We start from the raw sequence: 21,354 nt of genomic DNA, 5'->3' as shown, positions 1-21,354 counted from the left end.
TACATCTGTCGAAAGTGAAAAGATTTAGCTTAAATCTAGGTGGAAACAATTACACAGTTCACAGAGAGTGATATTTATAAACCAACCCAAGCCATCATGAAACAGGGCAGTGATTTTAACAGTAAAGAGTAATGGCACTCTCTTCAATGTCATCCTGCTGATAGCAAGGGTGTGGTAACAATGATTAAACTGTTTATTGCTGAAAGCCTTTGATGAAACACCCATGTTAAATATATAAATTTGTTTTGTGTGCAGTGGAGAAGAGATAACAGATGTGAATGACAAACATTCTGTAAAACCAGATTATACTTTGGGATTTAAAGACATTGCTGGGCTAGTGATAAAAATGAACAATTCCTTGCTGCTGACTGTATGTGGTCTCTTTTGCTCAGTGTTACTACAATACATTTGGAGCAAATGTGAGGTTCAGTACATTGGCAGGTGAATATGCTGAACAATGTGCTGTCACATCTTGTTAAAAGGAGATGGAATTAACTCTTGTTCTTTTGCTGTTTATGACGAAAAACTACAGGAGATAAGATTACTTTAGTCAATACACCCAAAACGGTAAATGTGCCTAACCACAGGAGAGGCTGCATAGCATCCAAGTTACAAACTGTATACCTACAGTAAAGTACTTACCTAAAGTAAGTCAGAACTACTGTCCAATTGTAAATGCCAAACATGCCATACCATTTTATATATAATATAAGGAAGGAAGTTGGAGGATGGTTTTTAGAACAAACCCCACTATCACTGCTAAGATTTTTGCGAGTCCCCAGATGTGTATTCTCGTTCTGAGAATCATGTCTAGCCCCGCGAGGCTAGTTGTTGTATGTCAGAGTGTTCTCCATGCCTTTTTCCAGCTCCATAGTTACCATCATGTTATTGTTATGTGTCCATTTTTGAGGAGTGTTTGTCATTTTTCTCTCTCCCTTGCAGATGACATTTGTTATGTACAGCAGACATGTTTGCATTTTACATAGTTTCTTTAATGTCTACCATGAAACTTGTCAAGGTGATCAGTGGGTCTTTATCACTTTTTTGAATAGTGTCCATCTTGCATGGCTATCAAGCCTGGGAAGATGGCTCGAGCGAAGTAGAATTTGGGTAGTACATTTTCTTTTCCAGTTCTCAATGATGGACTTAACTGTGTTTCTGGGCACTTTCAATAACATGATATTTTATTATAAATCTCCCCCAGGTCTTACTTGACAGTTCCAATATGTAGTTTTAGGGATTGTTTCTTTTACCAAGCTATGGGCTGTCTTGTTCCAGTAATGTACCTGTATATGTTTTCATCACGCATGGGTTTAAGGTCTTGTTCCTGTCCCTAGTGTTTGTGCTTATTTGCATTTCAGGTTTTATTTTAATTTTAATCACACAATTTTCTAAGTTTAATATTTACATTATAATTTATATGTTTAACTGATTAGGCAACAGTAAGTTAACACTAAAAGCAAATCCCAGAAATTCTGTAGATACTTTTTCCTACCAGTTTTTGGATGTTCTCAAAAAAGTAATGTGAAATTTCAGTTTAGTGAGTGGTGCAAGATTCCTGTGGTTTGAGAAGAGAGTTTACACAAAGTACATATCCAGGTTTGAAAACAAGCTGTGGTTTGTTTTTCACATAATGCATTTGTGCTTCACCATTGTTTTGAGCTGATAGACCATTTAAGTATTATATCGCATACATAATGAATAAAAGATTTCATTTGGAGTTACTGTGTTGCAAAAGTATTCAGTAAATGTTGATGTTGTTCCCATATTTTAAAGTAAAACTGTACAGTAGCATAGTGATAAATGCTACTGCCTAACTGATTTAGGAGCATAGACTTGATTCCCACAGATTTCTTGCTTTCTATTTGTGTGTGAGTATATGTGTGTGTGTGCGCCGGTCTTCTTTGGTTACACTAGTTGTTTATTCTCCCTTTAAGAGGATATAATAGTGATTTACCCTTCTAGGGGTGCAGAAGTGTACAAATTTCACCATCCAACACATGCTTTAGTTTTATGCGCACAATTTAAATTTCTTGATGTTGTTATCAAGTAAACCATAGTGTCCTCAAACATGATGATTGGGTGGTGGTAGCTCACCATAAATCTTTCCATTTGTGAATTCTGATGATTTTTTTATCAACTGCAGCTATCTACCGTAGCCATCCAGAAGTCCTGTGGTTCATTTAAGTTTTCAGACTTTTGATTGTGATTGCAAATCTTGCAACAGGCCCGGTTTACTTGAGCACTGTAAAAGCTTTTTTATACCTTAATGTATTTGCATTGCATCCTAGGAAAAGATGAAAGTTTGTGCAGACAGAGATGGAAATATCAGCGAGATTGATATTTAAAGTCAAAGATAAAACTTTCGGGGGGAAAAGCTGGGGGTTTCTGCAGTGTCACACAGTAAACACTTGACTTATAAACAGACCAGGGTAGGCATCCAGTGTGTGGGAGAACATCTGCTGCTACCTGTTCCCGAGTATAAACAGGAGTGATCAATAATTTCTTTCACATATGTGTTTTTCTATTAAGCATTTGAAATTACACGTTGATTTGCTGCCACTGCATATAGTTTACGTGTTGTCATTTCTTACATTTGGCTGCCACTAATATGTATTAACTAGCCAACCTGCGGCGTAGCATACGCCGCATAATTATATATTGATGGGTGAACACTTCCTGAACGACACAGTTGTCCAAATGGGGTGGGTTTGTGGATACCACTGTGAGTGAATGAAAAGATGGACCTCTGGAGAGAGCAACATACAATTGTCCGTGACTGAAAGCGGGATTGTCTGTGACGATGGAGGCCACGCTGGTGAAAGTTACTTCGTCGGTGGGGATAAGTTTCAGCACTTGTTCATTAAGGTGTAGCGAGTCTTCGTTGTTGACGCTTAATATAGCTTGCGTACTGAGTTGTTCCGGAGTCACAGTTGAGAAACACTTTTTTAATGTCTTTTAAGCACAGGGGAAAAAAATTAACATGTGAAACATCCGTAATGTAATAAGCCACCAAGAAAAGTAACATTGCAATAATGCACGCTATGATCTGATCGCTGTAAACAGAAGTGAAAACAAAATCGAGCCTGGTGCATTCTTTAACTGCCTTGTATCGCAGTGGTAGTGTTGCTGCTTTGCAGTAAGGAGACTGTGGAAGATTTTGGGTTCGCTTCCCGGTTTCTCCCTGTGTGGATAGCGCTTTGAATACTGAAAACACCGGTATATCAATGTAATGAAGTATTCTTATTCTTATGCGTCCAGCGCTCGCTCTCTCGCGCGCGCCTGTATGCATGTGTGTGTGTGTCATTCGCTCTCGCTCGCTGCACATGTTCCTGCAGGCATACCAGTAAGTGAATGAAAAGATGGAACTCTGGAGAGAGCAACATACAACTGTCCATGACTGAAAACTGGTTTTGGCAGATACATTCACATCTTTTTGAAAGTTTGGCCCTGTGCCTTATTAATTGTCATCGCAAAGGCAAATCTAACAGGAAATTGTCTTCGTGTTAAAGTAAAAGGCAAATTATCTGCGACAAACTGTTTTACACGCTGCATACCAACCCGCGGCATAGTATACGCCACATAATCACGCCGCTTTTTAAATGTTTTTTAAGCAGAGGGAAAAAAATGAACATTTGCAAAATCCGTAACGCTGCTTTCAGTAAGTACAATGCACACGCGTTTAATTTGTCGGTCACTTTTTGCCAGCCGTCTTTTCTGGTTTGGGCTGCTTTTGCAGTGTTACCGCTTGTGCATATTAAATCTTGAAATCCTTCGAGTAACTAATTAACTAACACCCACTCACCCAGCTTGTGAGAAAAAAATGCGCCCGTTCTTTCATCATTTTGTTGCAGCCTATCAAAGACTTGCTGATCATATTTTCTAGACTCAATATACATTGGCTTTTCACTCAGCGCGGGGGCGTGCATTCATCTCAGATTATTACATCCTGCTAGACTAATCTGGTACACGGCTGCGTTTGAAAAACCGACTTGTCCCTGATGAGTTTCACCGGCATTAATGATTCGGAATCTGGTTGGAACAAAACCCTGCATCCACAGGGGTTCACCAGGACCGAGTTTGGGAAACACTGCTGAACACAGACAAAACCGACTCAGGTGAGGAGTTGGGGCGGGCAAAGTGGTTGCAGCTATTGATTATTCAGTGTTGTTTGCCTGGGTGTCTGATCTGCTTGACGGGATCATAAATAAAAGGAAAACAATGTGAAGGCAATGTCACAGGTGATCCTGTGGTATAGCGGGTCCACAGCTCCCCTTCAAAAGGACATTTTTAAATAAATAATCATCGCACTCACAGCGTAGCGAGGGGCGTGGAAGTGTGGCTGAAACAGTTTCCGGGTAGAGTCGTGCTGCGGGTGGTTCTCCCCTGTGCAGTGTGCGAGCGAGTGAGGAGAGAGAGAAAGCCGGTATGTTAGAGTGAGCGAGAGCAGGCTCGAAGGCAATGTGTTCCTGTGGTATAGCGGGTCCATAGCTCCCTTTCAAAAGGCCATTTTTAATCAGGCAACTGACAGTAGTGGAGTCAGGCACAGAGATGGTCAGCTGCTGAGAGAGCGTCTCGACTGTTGCAGGGCCTGCATCGGTGAAGCAGGTGAGACGCTAATGAAAAAGAGGCACAGGGCTTATTGGTTTTTAAAGACTGCTTCCTTCATTGTGTTTTAACCTCAGTTTTAAAGGATTGTGCGGCTGTCTCTCTCGCGCTGCCTGTGTGTGTGCGTCTGTCTCTCTGTGGCGCTGCCTGTGTGTGTACGCGGCTCTCTCTTTCCAGCTGCCTGTGTGTGCCTCTGTCAATCTCTGGTGCTGCCTGTGTGTGTGCGCGGCTCTCGCTCTGGCGCTGCCTGTGCGTTTGCGCCTCTGTCTCCCTCTGGCGCTGCCTGTGTGTGTGCGTCTGTCTCTCTCTGGCGCTGCCTGTGTGTGCGTCTGTCTCTCTCTGGCGCTGCCTGTGTGTGCGTCTGTCTCTCTCTCGTGCTGCCTGTGTGTGCGCGCGGCTCTCTCTCGTGCTGCCTGTGTGTGCGCGCGGCTCTCTCTCTCGGGCTGCCTGTGTGTGCGCACGGCTCTCTCTCTCGGGCTGTCTCTGTGTGAACCAAGGTTCCACTGAGGTTGACTAATGAAAATTCAACGTGGCTCAGAGCTGCATGTGGACTGCATGTTTTCCGAGGCATCGTGTCCGAGTTGATGGGTGTGGCTGTGCGAGTTTTCGTCGTATCCAATGGTCTTAGAGTTGGTGGGCGTGGCTCCTTCCTGCGTGCTTTCATAGGTGTCTTGCCCGCTCTGGCAGCAGCTTAGAGAATCTATATATGGCTCCTTCCTGCGTGCTTTCATGGGTGACGTGCTGCTGTGGCGGCGGCTTAGAGAATTATATATATAGATACATGGCTTAACCAAACTTTCATAAAAATGTGACTTTTTCCCCACACCTAAATTCAAGAATGAATTGGGCCTGTTGATTTTTGTTGTGAAGATGATGATGTTTTCCATTACTGTTGAGGTAGAATACATTATCTTGCAGTGCTGTAACTGAAAAATCTTGTTTAGTTTAAAGATTAATTAAACTTATGGATCTCAGGAAGTAAAGTTGATGAGTAGAGGAATTAGCATTTGCAGATAAGACAACTTTATAGAGCTCCTATTATCCTGCTTGGAGAGATGGTTCAATAATGTTCAGATATTTTGTGTAAAACACTTCCACTTTAAAAAATGTTTAATGTGTTTTGCTTGTAATTATACACTTTGATTAAAGATGCATAATCTATGAGAATTATCTTATTCAAGGTAAAAACAACAATAAGCATACAGTGACTAGTCAGCAGACAAAAGTTTGTAATGTTTTATATACCCAGAGCTGTTTAGACTAATCTTTCTTGGCATCTAGCACTTGCCATGTTGCCTGTTACTCAGGCCACTGAACTTTCCGTTCTGGTTCATAGAAAGGTGCATTGTATTCATGTATTAGTGGAAAAGACATGGACAAATATTTAAAGTCAGTTGTATACTTTAAGTTGTGAGAATGATACTCAAAATTGTAGAGACCTAGATGGAAGACTTGCTAATATGAAAAACGGAGGGCATATATAGTGTAAGCTTTAAAATTATTTGCTTCCATTATAATGAACTTCAGTGATGCATTATTGCAAAAGGCAGCCAGAGAAGGAAAATGTCTGGAATAGTCTGAAAGTATCCCTAATAAAGAGGAAAAGGGAGGTAACAGTAGTGGGGGAGTTAAGATATTAGTAATGTAGATATTTTGGTCTGTAGATTAGGATTTTATGTTGTTTATAGTTTTTTGTCTAAATTACATATTTAAGAAAGAAAATAGTTTCACTGCATCTGCCAAATACCATTTGAAAAAGCGTATAAAGAAATAATACAGCTTTTAATTATAGGGTTGTATAATAGAGATGCTTTAATTATGTTTTTCTTTCTTTCTTTCAGGTACCAAGTGATCAGCACCCCAACAGATATTTTTATGGTAATGGAATATGTTTCAGGTGGAGAACTGTTTGATTATATATGCAAAAATGGAAAGGTAAAAGGAAAGGAAACTTGGATAATCTTTTGGCAAACTTTTTATATAAGCAGAACAGGCAATTAACAGCATTAACCACTGCATTTATGTGTCTTGACAGCTTGATGAAAAAGAGAGCCGTAGGCTTTTCCAGCAGATAATTTCAGCTGTGGACTACTGTCATCGACACATGGTTGTGCACAGAGATCTGAAACCTGAAAATGTACTCCTAGATGCACACATGAATGCAAAAATTGCAGATTTTGGTAAAGAATGTTGCATTTCTCTTTTAAGTGCAATTAGAATATTAAGTGCTCCATTAGAACTAGTAGATACTGTGTGTAATTGTGTTACTATAATTTTAGGGCTTTGTCCTTTTTCAATTTTGAATACGATTTGCAGTTTCCTGTTTACTTTCTGTTTCAAGTTAGTGTTATCAATGTCAAATATCACATATACAGTGTATCCGGAAAGTATTCACAGCGCATCACTCTTTCCACATTTTGTTATGTTACAGCCTTATTCCAAAATGGATTAAATTCATTTTTTTCCTTAGAATTCTACGCACAGCACCCCATAATGACAATGTGAAAAAAGTTTACTTAAGGTTTTTGCAAATTTATTAAAAATAAAAAAACTGAGAAATCGCATGTACATAAGTATTCACAGCCTTTGCTCAATACTTTATCGATGCACCTGCAGCAATTACAGCCTCAAGTCTTTTTGAATATGATGCCACAAGCTTGGCACACCTATCCTTGGCCAGTTTCGCCCATTCCTCTTTGCAGCACCTCTCAGGCTCCATCAGGTTGGATGGGAAGCGTCGGTGCACAGCCATTTTAAGATCTCTCCAGAGATGTTCAATCAGATTCAAGTCTGGGCTCTGGCTGGGCCACTCAAGGACATTCACAGAGTTGTCCTGAAGCCACTCATTTGATATCTTGGCTGTGTGCTTAGGGTCATTGTTCTGCTGAAAGATGAACTGTCACCCCAGTCTGAGGTCAAGAGCGCTCTGGAGCAGGTTTTCATCTAGGATGTCTCTGTACATTGCTTCAGTCATCTTTCCCTTTATCCTGACTAATCTCCCAGTCCCTGCCGCTGAAAAACATCCCCACAGCATGATGCTGCCACCACCATACTTCACTGTAGGGATGGTATTGGCCTGGTGATGAGCGGTGCCTGGTTTCCTCCAAACATGACGCCTGGCACTCACACCAAAGAGATCAATCTTTGTCTCATCAGACCAGAGAATTTTCTTTCTCATGGTCTGAGAGTCCTTCAGGTGCCTTTTGGCAAACTCCAGGCGGGCTGCCATGTGCCTTTTACTAAGGAGTGGCTTCCATCTGACCACTCTACCATACAGGCCTGATTGGTGGATTGCTGCAGAGATGGATGTCCTTCTGGAAGGACATCCATAGGACTTCTGGAGCTCTGACAGAGTGACCATCAAAGTGACCATCAAATTCTTGGTCACCTCCCTGACTAAGGCCCTTCTCCCCCAGTCGCTCAGTTTAGATGGCCGGCCAGCTCTAGGAAGAGTCCTGGTGGTTTCGAACTTCTTCCACTTACGGATGATGGAGGCCACTGTGCTCATTGGGACCTTCAAAGGAGCAGAAATTTTCCTGTAACCTTCCCCAGATTTGTGCCTCGAGACAATCCTGTCTCGGAGGTCTACAGACAATTCCTTTGACTTCATGCTTGGTTTGTGCTCTGACATGAACTGTCAACTGTGGGACCTTATATAAACAGCATTATGCCTTTCCAGATCATGTCCAATCAACTGAATTTACCACAGGTGGACTCCAATTAAGCTGCAGAAACATCTCAAGGATGATCAGGGGAAACAGGATGCACCTGAGCTCAATTTTGAGCTTCATGGCAAAGGCTGTGAATACTTATGTACATGTGCTTTCTCAATTTTTTTATTTTTAATAAATTTGCAAAAACCTCAAGTAAACTTTTTTCACGTTGTCATTATGGGTGTTGTGTGTAAATTCTGAGGAAAAAATAAATTTAATCCATTTTGGAATAAGGCTGTAACATAACAAAATGTGGAAAAAGTGATGCGCTGTGAATACTTTCCGGATGCACTATATAAGGTTTTCACGGAGTAAATGAGAGAACTTAATTGAGAATGCTCCTGCAGCACGATAAAGATATCTTTATAATATAAGCAGTTCTATGAGTAAAACTGTACAGGTTCTATTTTTTAGTGCAAGGTGGTGTAGGTGATTGTGCAGTTTATAACTTGGTAGGATCCATTTAGGAATAATTACAACACATACTGTTTTGCTTTTTGATTCTGTTGATGCTGTCCCAGATGAGTAAATTAATTCTATTTTGTGAATACTAAGAATTTTCCCTTAACATGGTGTCAAAACTTTAGAAATGGCGTTTGTAAATGCAATTGTTGAACAGTTTTTTTTTTTTTTATTCAATTTTTTAGGTTTATCCTAAAATGAAACAAAGATTAACGCTTTAAATAAAGTCCAGTTTATTTAAACATAAATGTTTTTGGCACCTGTATTACAATATTTTTGTATAGAATTAATGTCTGAATTTAAGGAGGTTGAAAGAAGAACATAGTCTCTGCTTTCCAAAGGAATATCTCACTTCATTCTAGTTTGCTATAGTTTTGCTGCTAAATATGTGAGATTCCCTTTTCTCTCCTACTCCCATGCTCCATGATTCTATAGTCCTTTAAATCAGCATCACCTAATTTTAAATTGAAGGTCACAAGCCAAAATATATTTAGAATTCTAACAAATACAAAAGTCTTGTTAGAATTTATCTAAGAAAATAACACACAAACACATACATTCTGAAATCTGCTAAACTCAGTTTGGGACACACATTGGAGAGCACCACTCCATAATAAGGAAACAAACATGCGTGTCTGCACTACTCACACTGGGTACCTTCACATCAATGGGGATATAGATAGGAAAAGGAGAGCGCACAAAGAACAACCCATCTGAAATTCATAGACAAGACAGTCAGTGATTGGGAGTGGGATTTGCACCTAGAATATAGGGTCCTAAAAGTACTGCACTAATCAAATATTATTTTTATTAAAGGAGAAAAGTGTTTGATAGTTAATCTGCAGTGGAGAATATTCTCTCATATAGGAAATAAAGAGGCTGGTGTGCAGACAATACAGCTTTTGTTAGGTGCAGTAATTCAGATGACAATACAGAGGAATCTGAATCAGTGAGATGTTCATGTCTTGTGTGTGTGTACTGTATGGCCACACTTAACTCATTAGCAGGCTTTGTGTACGAAGTTCTTAAGAAAACTAGTTGTTAATGTGCTATCAGAGCAAGGATGTTTTTCTAGAGGCCTGTTTCAGTGTCCTAGCTCCTCATCCTCCCAACAGGATGTGCATGCATTACTCCATCAACACACATTTTACATCATCTGATATGAACTTCATGTTTTGGTGCCTTGAGGCTAAAACTAAGACTTATGAATATTTGCTTAAACATGACATACCCTGAATTCTCTCTTGTGTAGTAATACAGAGTCGGTTAGTGTTAAATCATATTCTACAGTTACTGGTTTAAGATGAGAGGTTGTGATTCTATCTTGCCATTTCTTAAATGTATAATGTGATGGTTGACTATACAAATAATAATAATAATCAGAAATATTTGCCCATTTTATGTCAGTAAACCATTGCTCAATGATTTTGATGTCAGATTACAATTAGGCTACTTTATTTTACATTTGCCTGATTCATTTATACGTATTCAGTAGATAATTAATATGGTTATGAAAAGATAGAGATTTTTGGATTATATCATGGTGCTCTAATAAACAATCTAGAACGGAGTTTTTCTACTTTGTTTTTATAAACTTAATTAAAAGATTATTTATCAATCTATGTAGAGTGGAGCTGTAGACAAGAACAGACTTTTTTACTTTGTTTCTATAAACTGAAGCAAAATATTCCGTCATTAACCATACCTTGCAGATGGAAAAAAACAGAGAATATCAAGAATAATATACAGTATGTATGTAGATTATGTCCTTTGTTCTGCTCTATTCTGTGACACTGAAATATGAATGCCTAACATTGAAATATAAACATATAAAAGACATACTAAAATCTAATATTGTAAGAGTTACCCAATCTTATTACAGGTCATAGTTTTCCTAGTTAACCCAGCAGGGTTGCTGTATCCTATTCACTCTATTAAACAGTATATATTAACCTAAATTTATAAACAGATGAATAATTACACATTTCTAGTGTATTTGGTTTCTTTAAACCAGCAAAACATTTTAGTAAGTATTATAATTAGCTTTATTGATGTTGCCTGAAACACAGTACATTTGAAAATGTATGGGTATGGCATCCTTTCTTCCTCTACTCTTACTTAGGATTGTCAAACATGATGTCTGATGGGGAATTCTTAAGAACAAGTTGTGGTTCTCCTAACTACGCAGCTCCAGAAGTAATTTCAGGAAGGTAAGTTCTGATCATTTTTATGTATTTGGAGCATTGACAAACTCTTCAGTAGCTGTTTTCATTTTTTAGTAGATAATAGTCTTGTAAGCTGATCATCTTCTATTTTACAAATCACTTCTAAGGTCTTTTTTTTTTTTTTTTTAAACACATACTACATTTTAAAACAATTTTTGAAGTTAACAGGCAGGCCTCCCAGAAGTCCATAAGTTCTCCACCCAGGGGAAAAGGCATTGTGTCATTCATTTGTAAAGCAAATTAAATTAATTTATTAAGTCATTGTGAATTTTTTGAAGGGGGCATACTGCAGATGTGTTGTCTATGATGTTTGTTTGTTTTGCAAAATGTTCTTATTCATATTCCAGTATTCTTTATGTCGCATGGCTGCTAAATCCACATTCGCCTTGTACTACGTGAGTGACATAATTCACGTTTTATCGTAGTGAAAAATTTGAATCAATCTTATAATTTGCAATACACTGCGATTCAGTGGAAATTTGAGTGGCACGATTTTGCAACTGCAGTTCTTAAATGTGAAGTGCCTTTTGTTTAAAATCCATTGTGAGTTGTTTTGAGATGTAAATCTGACATTACCTGTAGGCAATAACGTGATTTACTTTGTGCTCCCAGTGCAAAAATGTTGCTTCAGTCTTACCCTCTTTCACTGATTTAATTTGTAGTCCAAAGCAAATAACAGTGTTTGGTTGTGTTAATTTTTATGAAAAAAATTAGAGAATATAATTCAGTTAAAAATGTGTTTTATTGTGAATATGCATTTTGTGAATGTGATTTAATTAAAAAAAATGTATGCCTTCTTTGTGAGGATACTTTTATTATAATTCAATATCAATTTTTTATTTTCTTGTTGTAAAAAAATGTTTTAGCATTAATTATTTATTATTACTAGAAATATTTAATTATTTATTGATGCTATATTTTAAATAGGGGACTCCCCCCTAAAAGGTCAGCAATAAATGTCACCCACTAATAAAACTTTTCTAGGAGAAATACCAACATCATACACCATGAAACATTTTTATAAACAACTCACTACAGACCAAGTTAGTTCCCAGCAATTTTTTTCTACCAAGTACTGTATGATAAAATGCAAGATCAAATGTAGATAATCTGTATGACTCTTAAAAGCTGTAGCTAGAATCTATTTTGATTGAGGCACAGTGTGGGAATGATAAAAGCAATTCAGATCAATCTAAGATTTTTCACTAAAGAAGTGACATTAAACACTATCTTGTAGTTTGATTTATTAGATTTTCAGAAAAGAAAATGGAAACCTATGTAGAATAAGCTAATATGTTTTCACAATTTTTAAATGCTAAATGTGTTGCTGAGTCTACTATTTAGTAGATTTTCATCAGGATTAAATAAAACAATATCTTTGTTAAACACTTTCAGATTATATGCTGGTCCGGAGGTGGATATTTGGAGCAGTGGTGTAATCCTATATGCTTTGCTCTGTGGGACTTTACCTTTTGATGATGATCATGTGCCAACATTATTCAAAAAGATCTGTGATGGTATTTTTTATACACCTCAGTATCTCAATCCCTCTGTTATTGCACTTCTAAAACACATGCTGCAAGTTGATCCCATGAAAAGGGCTACCATAAAGGATATCAGGTAAGTTTTTAAGTTCTGGAAAGTAATGTTGCTTATTTCAGAGATTCTAATTGAATAACTAATGCTTTTTGAAAATCTTTTTTTTTTTTAAAGTATATTTACTGTTTCCGGGCTTGTCTAATTTGCTGTATGTGTTATACTTGTACTGCAAAGAAGAATATAATCATGAATACTAATAAATAGAACTCTTCATGCTTGTTTTAGCTTATTATACCAAGATAATACAAGTTTGAGCCCAATTAAGTAAATTAAACTGTGCAAAGAGAGAAAAGTCATCTATGCATATTTAACCTCTCTACAGTATGCATAAAATGTTTAACAGTAAAAGCTCCATGGATGATGCCTATAGACATTTAGTTTTTAAATCTAATTATTTCATCATTCATTGTGTCATGCTCCTGTCCTTTCTTGATTTTTTCCAAAATACAACACATGCCCATATTGTTAAAACTCTGTTGTATCCAGAAAACTTGAGTATTTTTTTTTTCTTTTTTATATGAAAGGCATTTTGGTAGTGTCACAAGCAATGCCATTGAACACAGGTGTGAATGGCTGTCTCTCTCCCCTGACTCACATGTGACTGCATTTACATATCTTTTTTTTTCCATGACATTATTGAATGTGGTTCCTTAAATGTAAATTGCTGTCTGTCTACTGTAGACAGCAAGAAAAAAAATCACCAAAAACCTGTCACACTTATTATAACTACTGACATTGTTTCACTTTGAGTTTTAAGAAAACAAAAATCTGAAAATCTGTCTGTGCCCCCATTACTACACTTAGTTTAAAAACAAATAACTATAAGTTTATACAGCCAGCATCAATATAATTAGGGAAAGAAGAACTTGCAAAATGTCATTTTGTGGATGTGGATGACTGCAACTGAAAAGAACAGTGCAGCATGGCAGCTCACTCACCATATTTACACAGACATGGCAGACCTAACAATGTATGAAAGAATAAGCCATTGGCTTTCTTTAGTTGTACTACATGAAGATGCTGATACACATCCAAGATTTTATGTGACTGAAGCTGGAATGATGCGTAGCGTATGGGACACGACTATGAATGAGCAAAAAAAAAAAAAAAAAAGAATATTCATACAACCTGAGTATAGCTATAATGATATTCCGCTGCAAGCACTGAGTCACATGCACATATGGGAGAATGTGCTGTAAGACATGAAGAAAACTCTTTAAAGTTCCACCATTGTGGGCGCTGCTCACAAAAGATGTTAAGAATCTGTGCTGGCTGCTAATGCGGACTGTTTTGCAATAAGCCTACGTCCTGCTTGCTGTTTACAAATGTTTACATATCCACAGAAATATGATGGTAAATTTGAAATTATTTCCAGAATAAAATCATTTCTATTTGTTATTTTATGTTCCCAGCTGGATGAAATGTGTTATTTGCTTTTTACTAATAAATAATGAAGATGAAAATGTATGTTAAAATTGTAACTAAAAGTATGTGAAAACACTATACTTGGCACTATTTGCCAAGAAATTTATTTATTTTTCCTCTCAAGTTCTTTTAAATATCTGTGGTTTTTGGGGGTTATGGTAGTAGGCATGTGCCATTAGGATGCACAGCTGATGTGTTTTTAGAGAGAATAAAAGGGTTGAGATACCAGTTAGTGTAGCTTTGACACTTTGAGTATTGAAAAAAAGCATAAATGTGGCACTTAAATTTAGGTAAATGTGTGTTTATACCTACATTGGTACTGTTTTTTTACTTTTTAATTAGAACTTAATTGACGTTTAAGATTCCATTTTCTTTGTGAGTGCTACCACTAATTTACTAATTAAGAAGCAGTATTTGCTAGAGCCCATCTCCTCAACTTGGATAGGTGAAAATGACCGTTTTCATTTCAAGACATATTTCAATGTTATGTGCAGTGCTACTGAAATAAACAAATGAAGAAATACTGTAGTTAAATAAATATATAGTGAAATAAGCAACAAAAACATTTTGAGGATACATTTATTTATGTTCCCATATCATTGTGTTTTTACTTATATACCAGTGAAACATGCAAACTGATTGTATTAAAATAAAATGCAAATAAAAAGTAAATTAAAAGGAAGGAGTTGCTGATACTTAGGTTTTCTAAATACAGTAGAGTCTCGCTTATCCGACATAAACGGGTCGGCAGAACGTCGGATAAGTGAAAATGTCGGATAATGGGAGGTGTTAAGAAAAAGCCTATTAAACGTCTGTTATAATTTTACACATTACGAGCCAAATACAGTGGAACCTCAGTTCACGAACATCTCTGAACACGTACAAATCGGGTTATGACCAAAAAGTTCGCCAAACTTTTGCCTCTGTGCACGACCACACACTCGGTATAGGAACAAGCCAGTTTCCCTTTCGGTTTGTGCGCGCCGATGATTTCAGCACATGTTCAGTCTCTCCCTGTGCATTCCCTGTGCAGCGAGAGAGAGACACAGACAGACACATGCACGCGCAAGAGAGAGAGAGACACATGTACACACACACACACGCAAGAGAGACGCACGCGCACGAGAGAGACGCACACACACACACAGACAGTTCCTGCTATATTCAAATGTTAATGCCTTTAAGTGTAAACTTGTGGTTCACTTGGACAGGTCTCACCCTCTTACTGCCACTTACAGCCCTTTTATTGATAGTAGCAACAGCTGTTCATTATCCAAGCCACACACACGTACATTTTTTATTTTTATATATATATATATATATATATATATATATATATATATATATATATATATATATATATATATATATATATATAAAAAATCCAACATCTGTATGTCTGTCCGCATTTTACGAGACAACTACTTAACGGATTTAGAATGTTTTTTTTCTATAATTTGCTTGAACATTCCGGTTGATTTTGTGACTTCTCACATTGCGCTAAGAATCATGGTTTGCTTGCAGGAGCGATATTTTCAAACAAATCCAAGACAGGCTGTGGGCTGAGGGGACAGGGAAGCGTGACGTCAGGAGTGGGAGCCGGGCAGGGCCCTCTCACTGTCCTTTTTCACTAATACTCAGACAAGAGTCTCATGGCAGGGCTAGTGTATACCCCATGGTCATGCTCTGTATTCTCCAACCTTATAAAAGGTTACAAGAGAAGACTCTGTGCTGTTATATTGGCAAAGGGAGGTTGTACAAAGTATTACATGAAGGGCTGCCAACAATTGTGGCACATATTTTTTTGTTAAAAATATTTATTTGTTGATGGGGGGCTTTGTTTTTCTTTGAATGAACTCTTTTAAATTAAAAATCAGATGATTCTCATTTTTTCAGTGCAAGAAGACTGTTCTTGAGCAAACAGTGATTTTTTTTTTCTAACCCTTCTGACTAATTTTTACAAGGGGTGCCAATAATATAATAATGCATTTTTTAACATTTGAGTGCTTTTCTACATTTGTGAACATGTGTGATTTTTTACTACATTTAAAAAAATGTTTGTTTTTTTCTTTCAGAGATGATGAATGGTTCAAACATGACCTTCCTAAATACTTGTTTCCAGAGGATCCCTCATATAGCAACACCATGATTGATGATGAAGCTCTTAAGGAAGTTTGTGAAAAATTTGAATGCACAGAAGATGAGGTACTGAGCTGTTTGTATAACAGAAACCATCAAGATCCCCTAGCTGTAGCTTACCATCTCATTATTGACAATCGAAGAATAATGAATGAAGCCAAGGACTTTTATTTAGCAAGCAGCCCCCCTGACTCTTTCCTGGATGATCATCAGCTTGCAGCATCTAAACCACATCCTGAGCGAGTGCCGTTCCTTGTAGCAGAGGCCACTCCAAGGTCAAGGCATACCTTGGATGAGTTAAATCCACAAAAGTCAAAGCACCAGGGAGTACGTAGAGCTAAATGGCACCTGGGAATCAGGAGTCAAAGTCGCCCTAATGACATCATGGCTGAAGTGTGTAGAGCAATGAAGCAGTTGGACTATGAATGGAAGGTGAGTAATTCTGTTAGTAGATTTCTGTATTTATAATCTTTACGCAGAGACCAGCACAGCACAATCATGTATATTAAAGTGGAGCACTGTGTATTTGCTTGCTAAAGGGTATGTGTGAAAACATGTCATGGTGCCTATTAATTCCTTTATGTTCCAGACACCCCAACTGCTTATATTGTAAATTTAGACATCTTCTAATAACAGCATTGGCTAATTTCATGGTCATGTATGGTGATAATCTAAGGTCTTGGCTTGTTTTAGCTTAATAATAACATGATACTTTTACAGTACCTTGTTGCATACAAGATGACATGACAGGATGGCCTTTTTCCTTGGACTCTTAGGCCAAGGATAACAATGTAGAACCCTACAGTACACCCTGGATAATCCGATTCTTTCAACCTGAATTTGAGCTTAGAATTAAAGTTAATATGCAATCTATCTTTTTTTAAGGGACTATAGCTTCACTGCAATAAACCACCATATTTGAAAATATTACTTAGCCTGGCACAATGCCAAGTGAATGGGTCAGTTACAATGACACAGGTTGAAAATGTTGTATTTAGATACACACTTTTTGCATAACTGCGTTGGGCTGGCGCCCTGCCCGGGGATGTGTTCCTGCCTTGTGCCCTGTGTTGGCTGGGTGGCTCCAGCAGACCCCCATGACCCTGTAGTTAGGATATAGCGGGTTGGATAATGACTGACTGACTTTTTACATAATAATAATAAACGAAAACGTGAATGGTGTGGTGGCTCAGTGGTTAGAACTTTACAACTGTGTGACAATAGAACTGGGTTTAAATCCCAACCTGGGGATCTGTGGAGTGCTTATTGTTCTGTGAAAGGGTGCTCCCGGACACAGACAGGCAGACACATTACTAGCCTTCACCACACGTTTATTATACATTATTCACACTATTTACAAAGTCACTCAGTGCACCACCAACAACCCCCACCGACTCCCAAAGTCCTGGCTCTCACTAGCCGTCTCTTCTCTCTTCCAAACACAACACTCAGGGCCTCTCCTGCCACCTCCTCTGACCTTGTCCACCTCCTCACCCGACTCCAGCCTTGATTGCAGGGAGGCGGCTCCTTAAATAGGCAGGTGGCTGCGGACCACACCCGGCCACCTGCCACAATACTCCCCTCCACGCTGAAACCCGGCGGGGGCCAGCGGACAGTCCCGTGAGGGCGGATGTTCCCCTGTAGCAGGTCCATCGGAGTTAGCCCGGGGCCCAATCCCCTACAAAAAAAGGAAAAACAAGGGGCAGAAACGTTGCCCTGACGCAGTGCCTCTGCGTCTTTTCTCTGCTTGGGCCAACGCTCTCCGCTCCGTCCGGTGCCCTGAAACTTTTACTCTCAGGCTCCCGGCCTGAGAGTTCCGTGACCCCCGCCACTGGACCGTCAACTGGGGCACTTGTTTGTCTCGCCTCCCAGCCTGCGGGGTTTTCCTCTGCCTCGGCAGAGGATGGCCCCCTGAGGAACGCGCGCACCCAGCAGTGCGTCCTCCCCTGTCGGAGGAACTGGCTTCCCCAAGCCGCTTCCTCCTCTTATTTTGGGACGCCATGACGGTTCGAGTCTGCCCACGGTAAAAGGGCAGATCCAGCCCCGCTGGCGTCCGGAGCTTCACGGGGTCGGTTCCACGTACCATCCCCGCTGTGCCTCTCTGGCCAGAAGCTCCTGCAGCGCGTCGATCCTCCTGCCTCTGCGGCTCTCGCTCCACGCCACTGCCATCCCTCCTGAGTCCTGCGTCTCCGCCCGGAGGGCACATCGCTCGGCCGGCAGCGATAGTACGAGCTGGATCTCGTGCTGCAGCTCCTGCAGTATCGCTGCCAAAGAGGGAGAGACAGTCGGCAGTGTGCTTACATTCCGGGCGGCGCCATTCGCCGACTGCTCTCCGTGGGCTCTTCCCTGCAGCCCACTCGGGTTTCTTCTCGGCACGAGATGGACATTCCCTGCTCCCACCTCTGACCAATCGTTGGCGGGAGGACAGGACACGCTACCCAATCCCGTGCCTGTTACGAGGAGGGACCGTTGGTCTGGGCAGCTCCGCGGCTGCTGCGGTTGTTGTGTGTGCAGCATCTCCTTCCCGGCAGCTCTCCTAGCTGCCGCCGCGCTCCCGAGCTGCCCCTGAAACAACAAAAAGTCCAACAGCAGACCTCCCGTGGTCCGCGACACTCCCGGTACGTGCGGGGTTGGGTGCACGCCACCCCTGCGGCACGTGGGTGAGTTTGCCTGCTGTGCCAGGCCTTTCACAAAACTTTCCAACAATACAGGTCCCCACCTCGACCCAGGTGGAGCATCCTGCCAACTACGCCACTGTGAAAGGGTGCTCCCGGACACAGACAGGCAGATACATTACTAGCCTTCACCACACGTTTATTATACATTATTCACACTATTTACAAAGTCACTCAGTGCACCACCAAAAACCCCCACTGTCTCCCAAAGTCCTGGCTCTCACTAGCCGTCCCTTCTCTCTTCCAAACACAACACTCAGGGCCTCTCCTGCCGCCTCCTCTGACCTTGTCCACCTCCTCACCCGACTCCAGCCTTGACTGCAGGGAGGCGGCTCCTTAAATAGGCAGGCGGCTGCGGACCACACCCATCCACCTGCCACAGTTCATTTTTCTTTTTCTCGGGTATTCAGGTTTTCAACCATATCATATAAACATGCAGGTTAGGCTGATTGGTAATTTTAATTGTCCCAGTGAGAGAGTGATCATTTCTATACAATGATGACAAATGTGTTTTGCATTAAACTGATGTTTTGTGACATACTAATTAAGATTTTCTTAACTGTGCTTTAATTTCTGTTCAGGTTGTAAACCCATACTATTTACGTGTTCGGAGGAAGAATCCTGTGACTAGCATGTATACAAAAATGAGTCTACAGCTATACCAGGTGGATAGTAGGACATACCTCCTAGACTTCAGGAGCATTGATGGTTTGTATTTCACTAGTTAAAAAACATATATTTAAAAGTCAAGCATATAGTTTAATGCAAAGCAACTTCCAAATTCTCAGTGTGTGAATACATATGTAATGTGTTAAAGTTCCTCTGTTTTTTAACCATCAGAGTGTATTTAGGAGTTCAAATGTCAGAGGAGAAAGTACTTTGCTTAAGCATGCTGGAAGAAATAATGCCATTTTTGCTAAAATCCACATAGCCACATACACACAGTTTAAAACAGTTCAATCAAATTGAAGGTTAAAAGTGTACCATTGCATTTTCTTTCTGTATGGCATATTAAGTCTGCAGTAGGCAATCAAATTTAGCTGACGACTTATTCACATATTGTAGGCATCTGTTGATTTTTAAGAGCAGTAACTGACAATTAGAGAAGAGATTGGTGTTTGTTTTTGGACTGCTTTCAGATTTTAGTTATGTTTACTTTGTGATTCCTAATTTTAAGAAAGTATTACCCACTTGCAACGCTTCATGCACTTGAACAGTACTTTTTTATTTTGTTAATAAAGGTAAAAAAAGGTATTTCATTAATATTCAATTGCTACTGAACTAGATTTCCTTTGGATATCAGGAAATCTGTTTACAGCAGTGAGAACAATATGTCCTGGCTAACAAGACATGGCCTGTCCTGCTTTTCAAACAACTTTGTGTAGATGATATTGGAGCTTTAATTCAGTGCACAAATTGTTTTAGATTTTATGGCTTTGAATCCATAAACCATATTATTAAAAATAGGTGATTCAGTATAGCATAGTAAATAATTAAATAAATGCTCAACCACAACATTGAAGGTTCGGTTCTCCTTGCTTAGTCCCTAAGTAAGTTAACATACCTGTACTCTAACTAGATAACAATATTTGTAAACTGTTGTACCATGTGGTAATACTTGTTAAGTGCATTTGGAAGGTGTTTCCTATAGAGAAATGAATATAAAATGAATGTTGACTGCTTAGTTAGCATTGCAGGAAACTGGGTTCAAATCCCAGCACAATCAATATGTGTGGGTAATTGGCATATCATCACAATGTCTGTGTTGGTTTTTCTCTAGGCTTTCAAGTTTTCATCTCAAAGATGTGCTTGTGTTTTAAGTTAATTGTCAATGCTAAATTGTCAAGATCAGAATGAGTAGAGTGTGCGAGTGTACCATCTAATGATGTAGTACCCGGGCCAGGGTCATTTCCTGCATTATATCTGATGCTTCCAAAATAGGCTCTGCTCCTACCCCCCCCCCCCCCCCCCCCCCAACTCTGCAACTGGAATATGCAGTTACAGTAAATAGGTGGATGGACTATAAAAACTAAAAGGAAGAACAATAACTGGAATTCTCACACTTTTATGAAAATGAATAGTTGAAAGCTGAAAGGTTGAATGGCTTGAATGTGCAATGTGTGGCTGCATGGGACTTGTTGCATCTGGTGAAAACTAAACACTGCACTAAACAGTCATGGGAGTGAAACTAACTTGGTTAAGGGGCATTTCTTAGTTTGTAGTTAACCCATACAGTGAGTGAGAACTGTCCGACTTTTAATGCTGCCTGAAACACAATGGCACCCAGAAAAAAATCAATGTTTTGAATTCGTTATATGAAGGCCTGTTAATTCCACAGACGTATTATGTCAGAATCAGAAATTAGTAATCTATTCCAGAAAAAAAGAAACACAGATTTAGCCAAATGAGCTTCAAGCAGCTGACTCTAGAGGATTGAGGCAATCTGAGAAACATATCAGTAGTTTAGGAATATTTGGATGCATTTGATTACAGTTAAAAATGGGACAA

General features: G+C 39.4%; 1 protein-coding gene across 2 annotated transcripts in view; it reads left to right on the top strand.

The window, feature by feature from the left end:
* The window catches only part of prkaa1 (protein kinase, AMP-activated, alpha 1 catalytic subunit), a 65,381-nt gene that overhangs the window by 34,079 nt on the left and 9,948 nt on the right, over positions 1-21,354 (top strand). For both annotated transcript variants that reach the window (XM_028802396.2, XM_051928491.1), the window contains exons 3-8: positions 6,450-6,543; positions 6,644-6,788; positions 10,906-10,993; positions 12,404-12,628; positions 16,108-16,603; positions 19,428-19,554. In XM_028802396.2, coding sequence (XP_028658229.1) covers positions 6,450-6,543; positions 6,644-6,788; positions 10,906-10,993; positions 12,404-12,628; positions 16,108-16,603; positions 19,428-19,554 — 1,175 coding nt within the window. The remainder of the gene's footprint in view (positions 1-6,449; positions 6,544-6,643; positions 6,789-10,905; positions 10,994-12,403; positions 12,629-16,107; positions 16,604-19,427; positions 19,555-21,354) is intronic.

This window comes from Erpetoichthys calabaricus, chromosome 5 (genome assembly GCF_900747795.2).
Source record: "Erpetoichthys calabaricus chromosome 5, fErpCal1.3, whole genome shotgun sequence".
In the NCBI taxonomy this organism is placed as follows: domain Eukaryota; kingdom Metazoa; phylum Chordata; class Cladistia; order Polypteriformes; family Polypteridae; genus Erpetoichthys; species Erpetoichthys calabaricus.
Note: the sequence above shows the minus strand (reverse complement) of the source record. Positions and strands in the feature narration are given on the sequence as shown.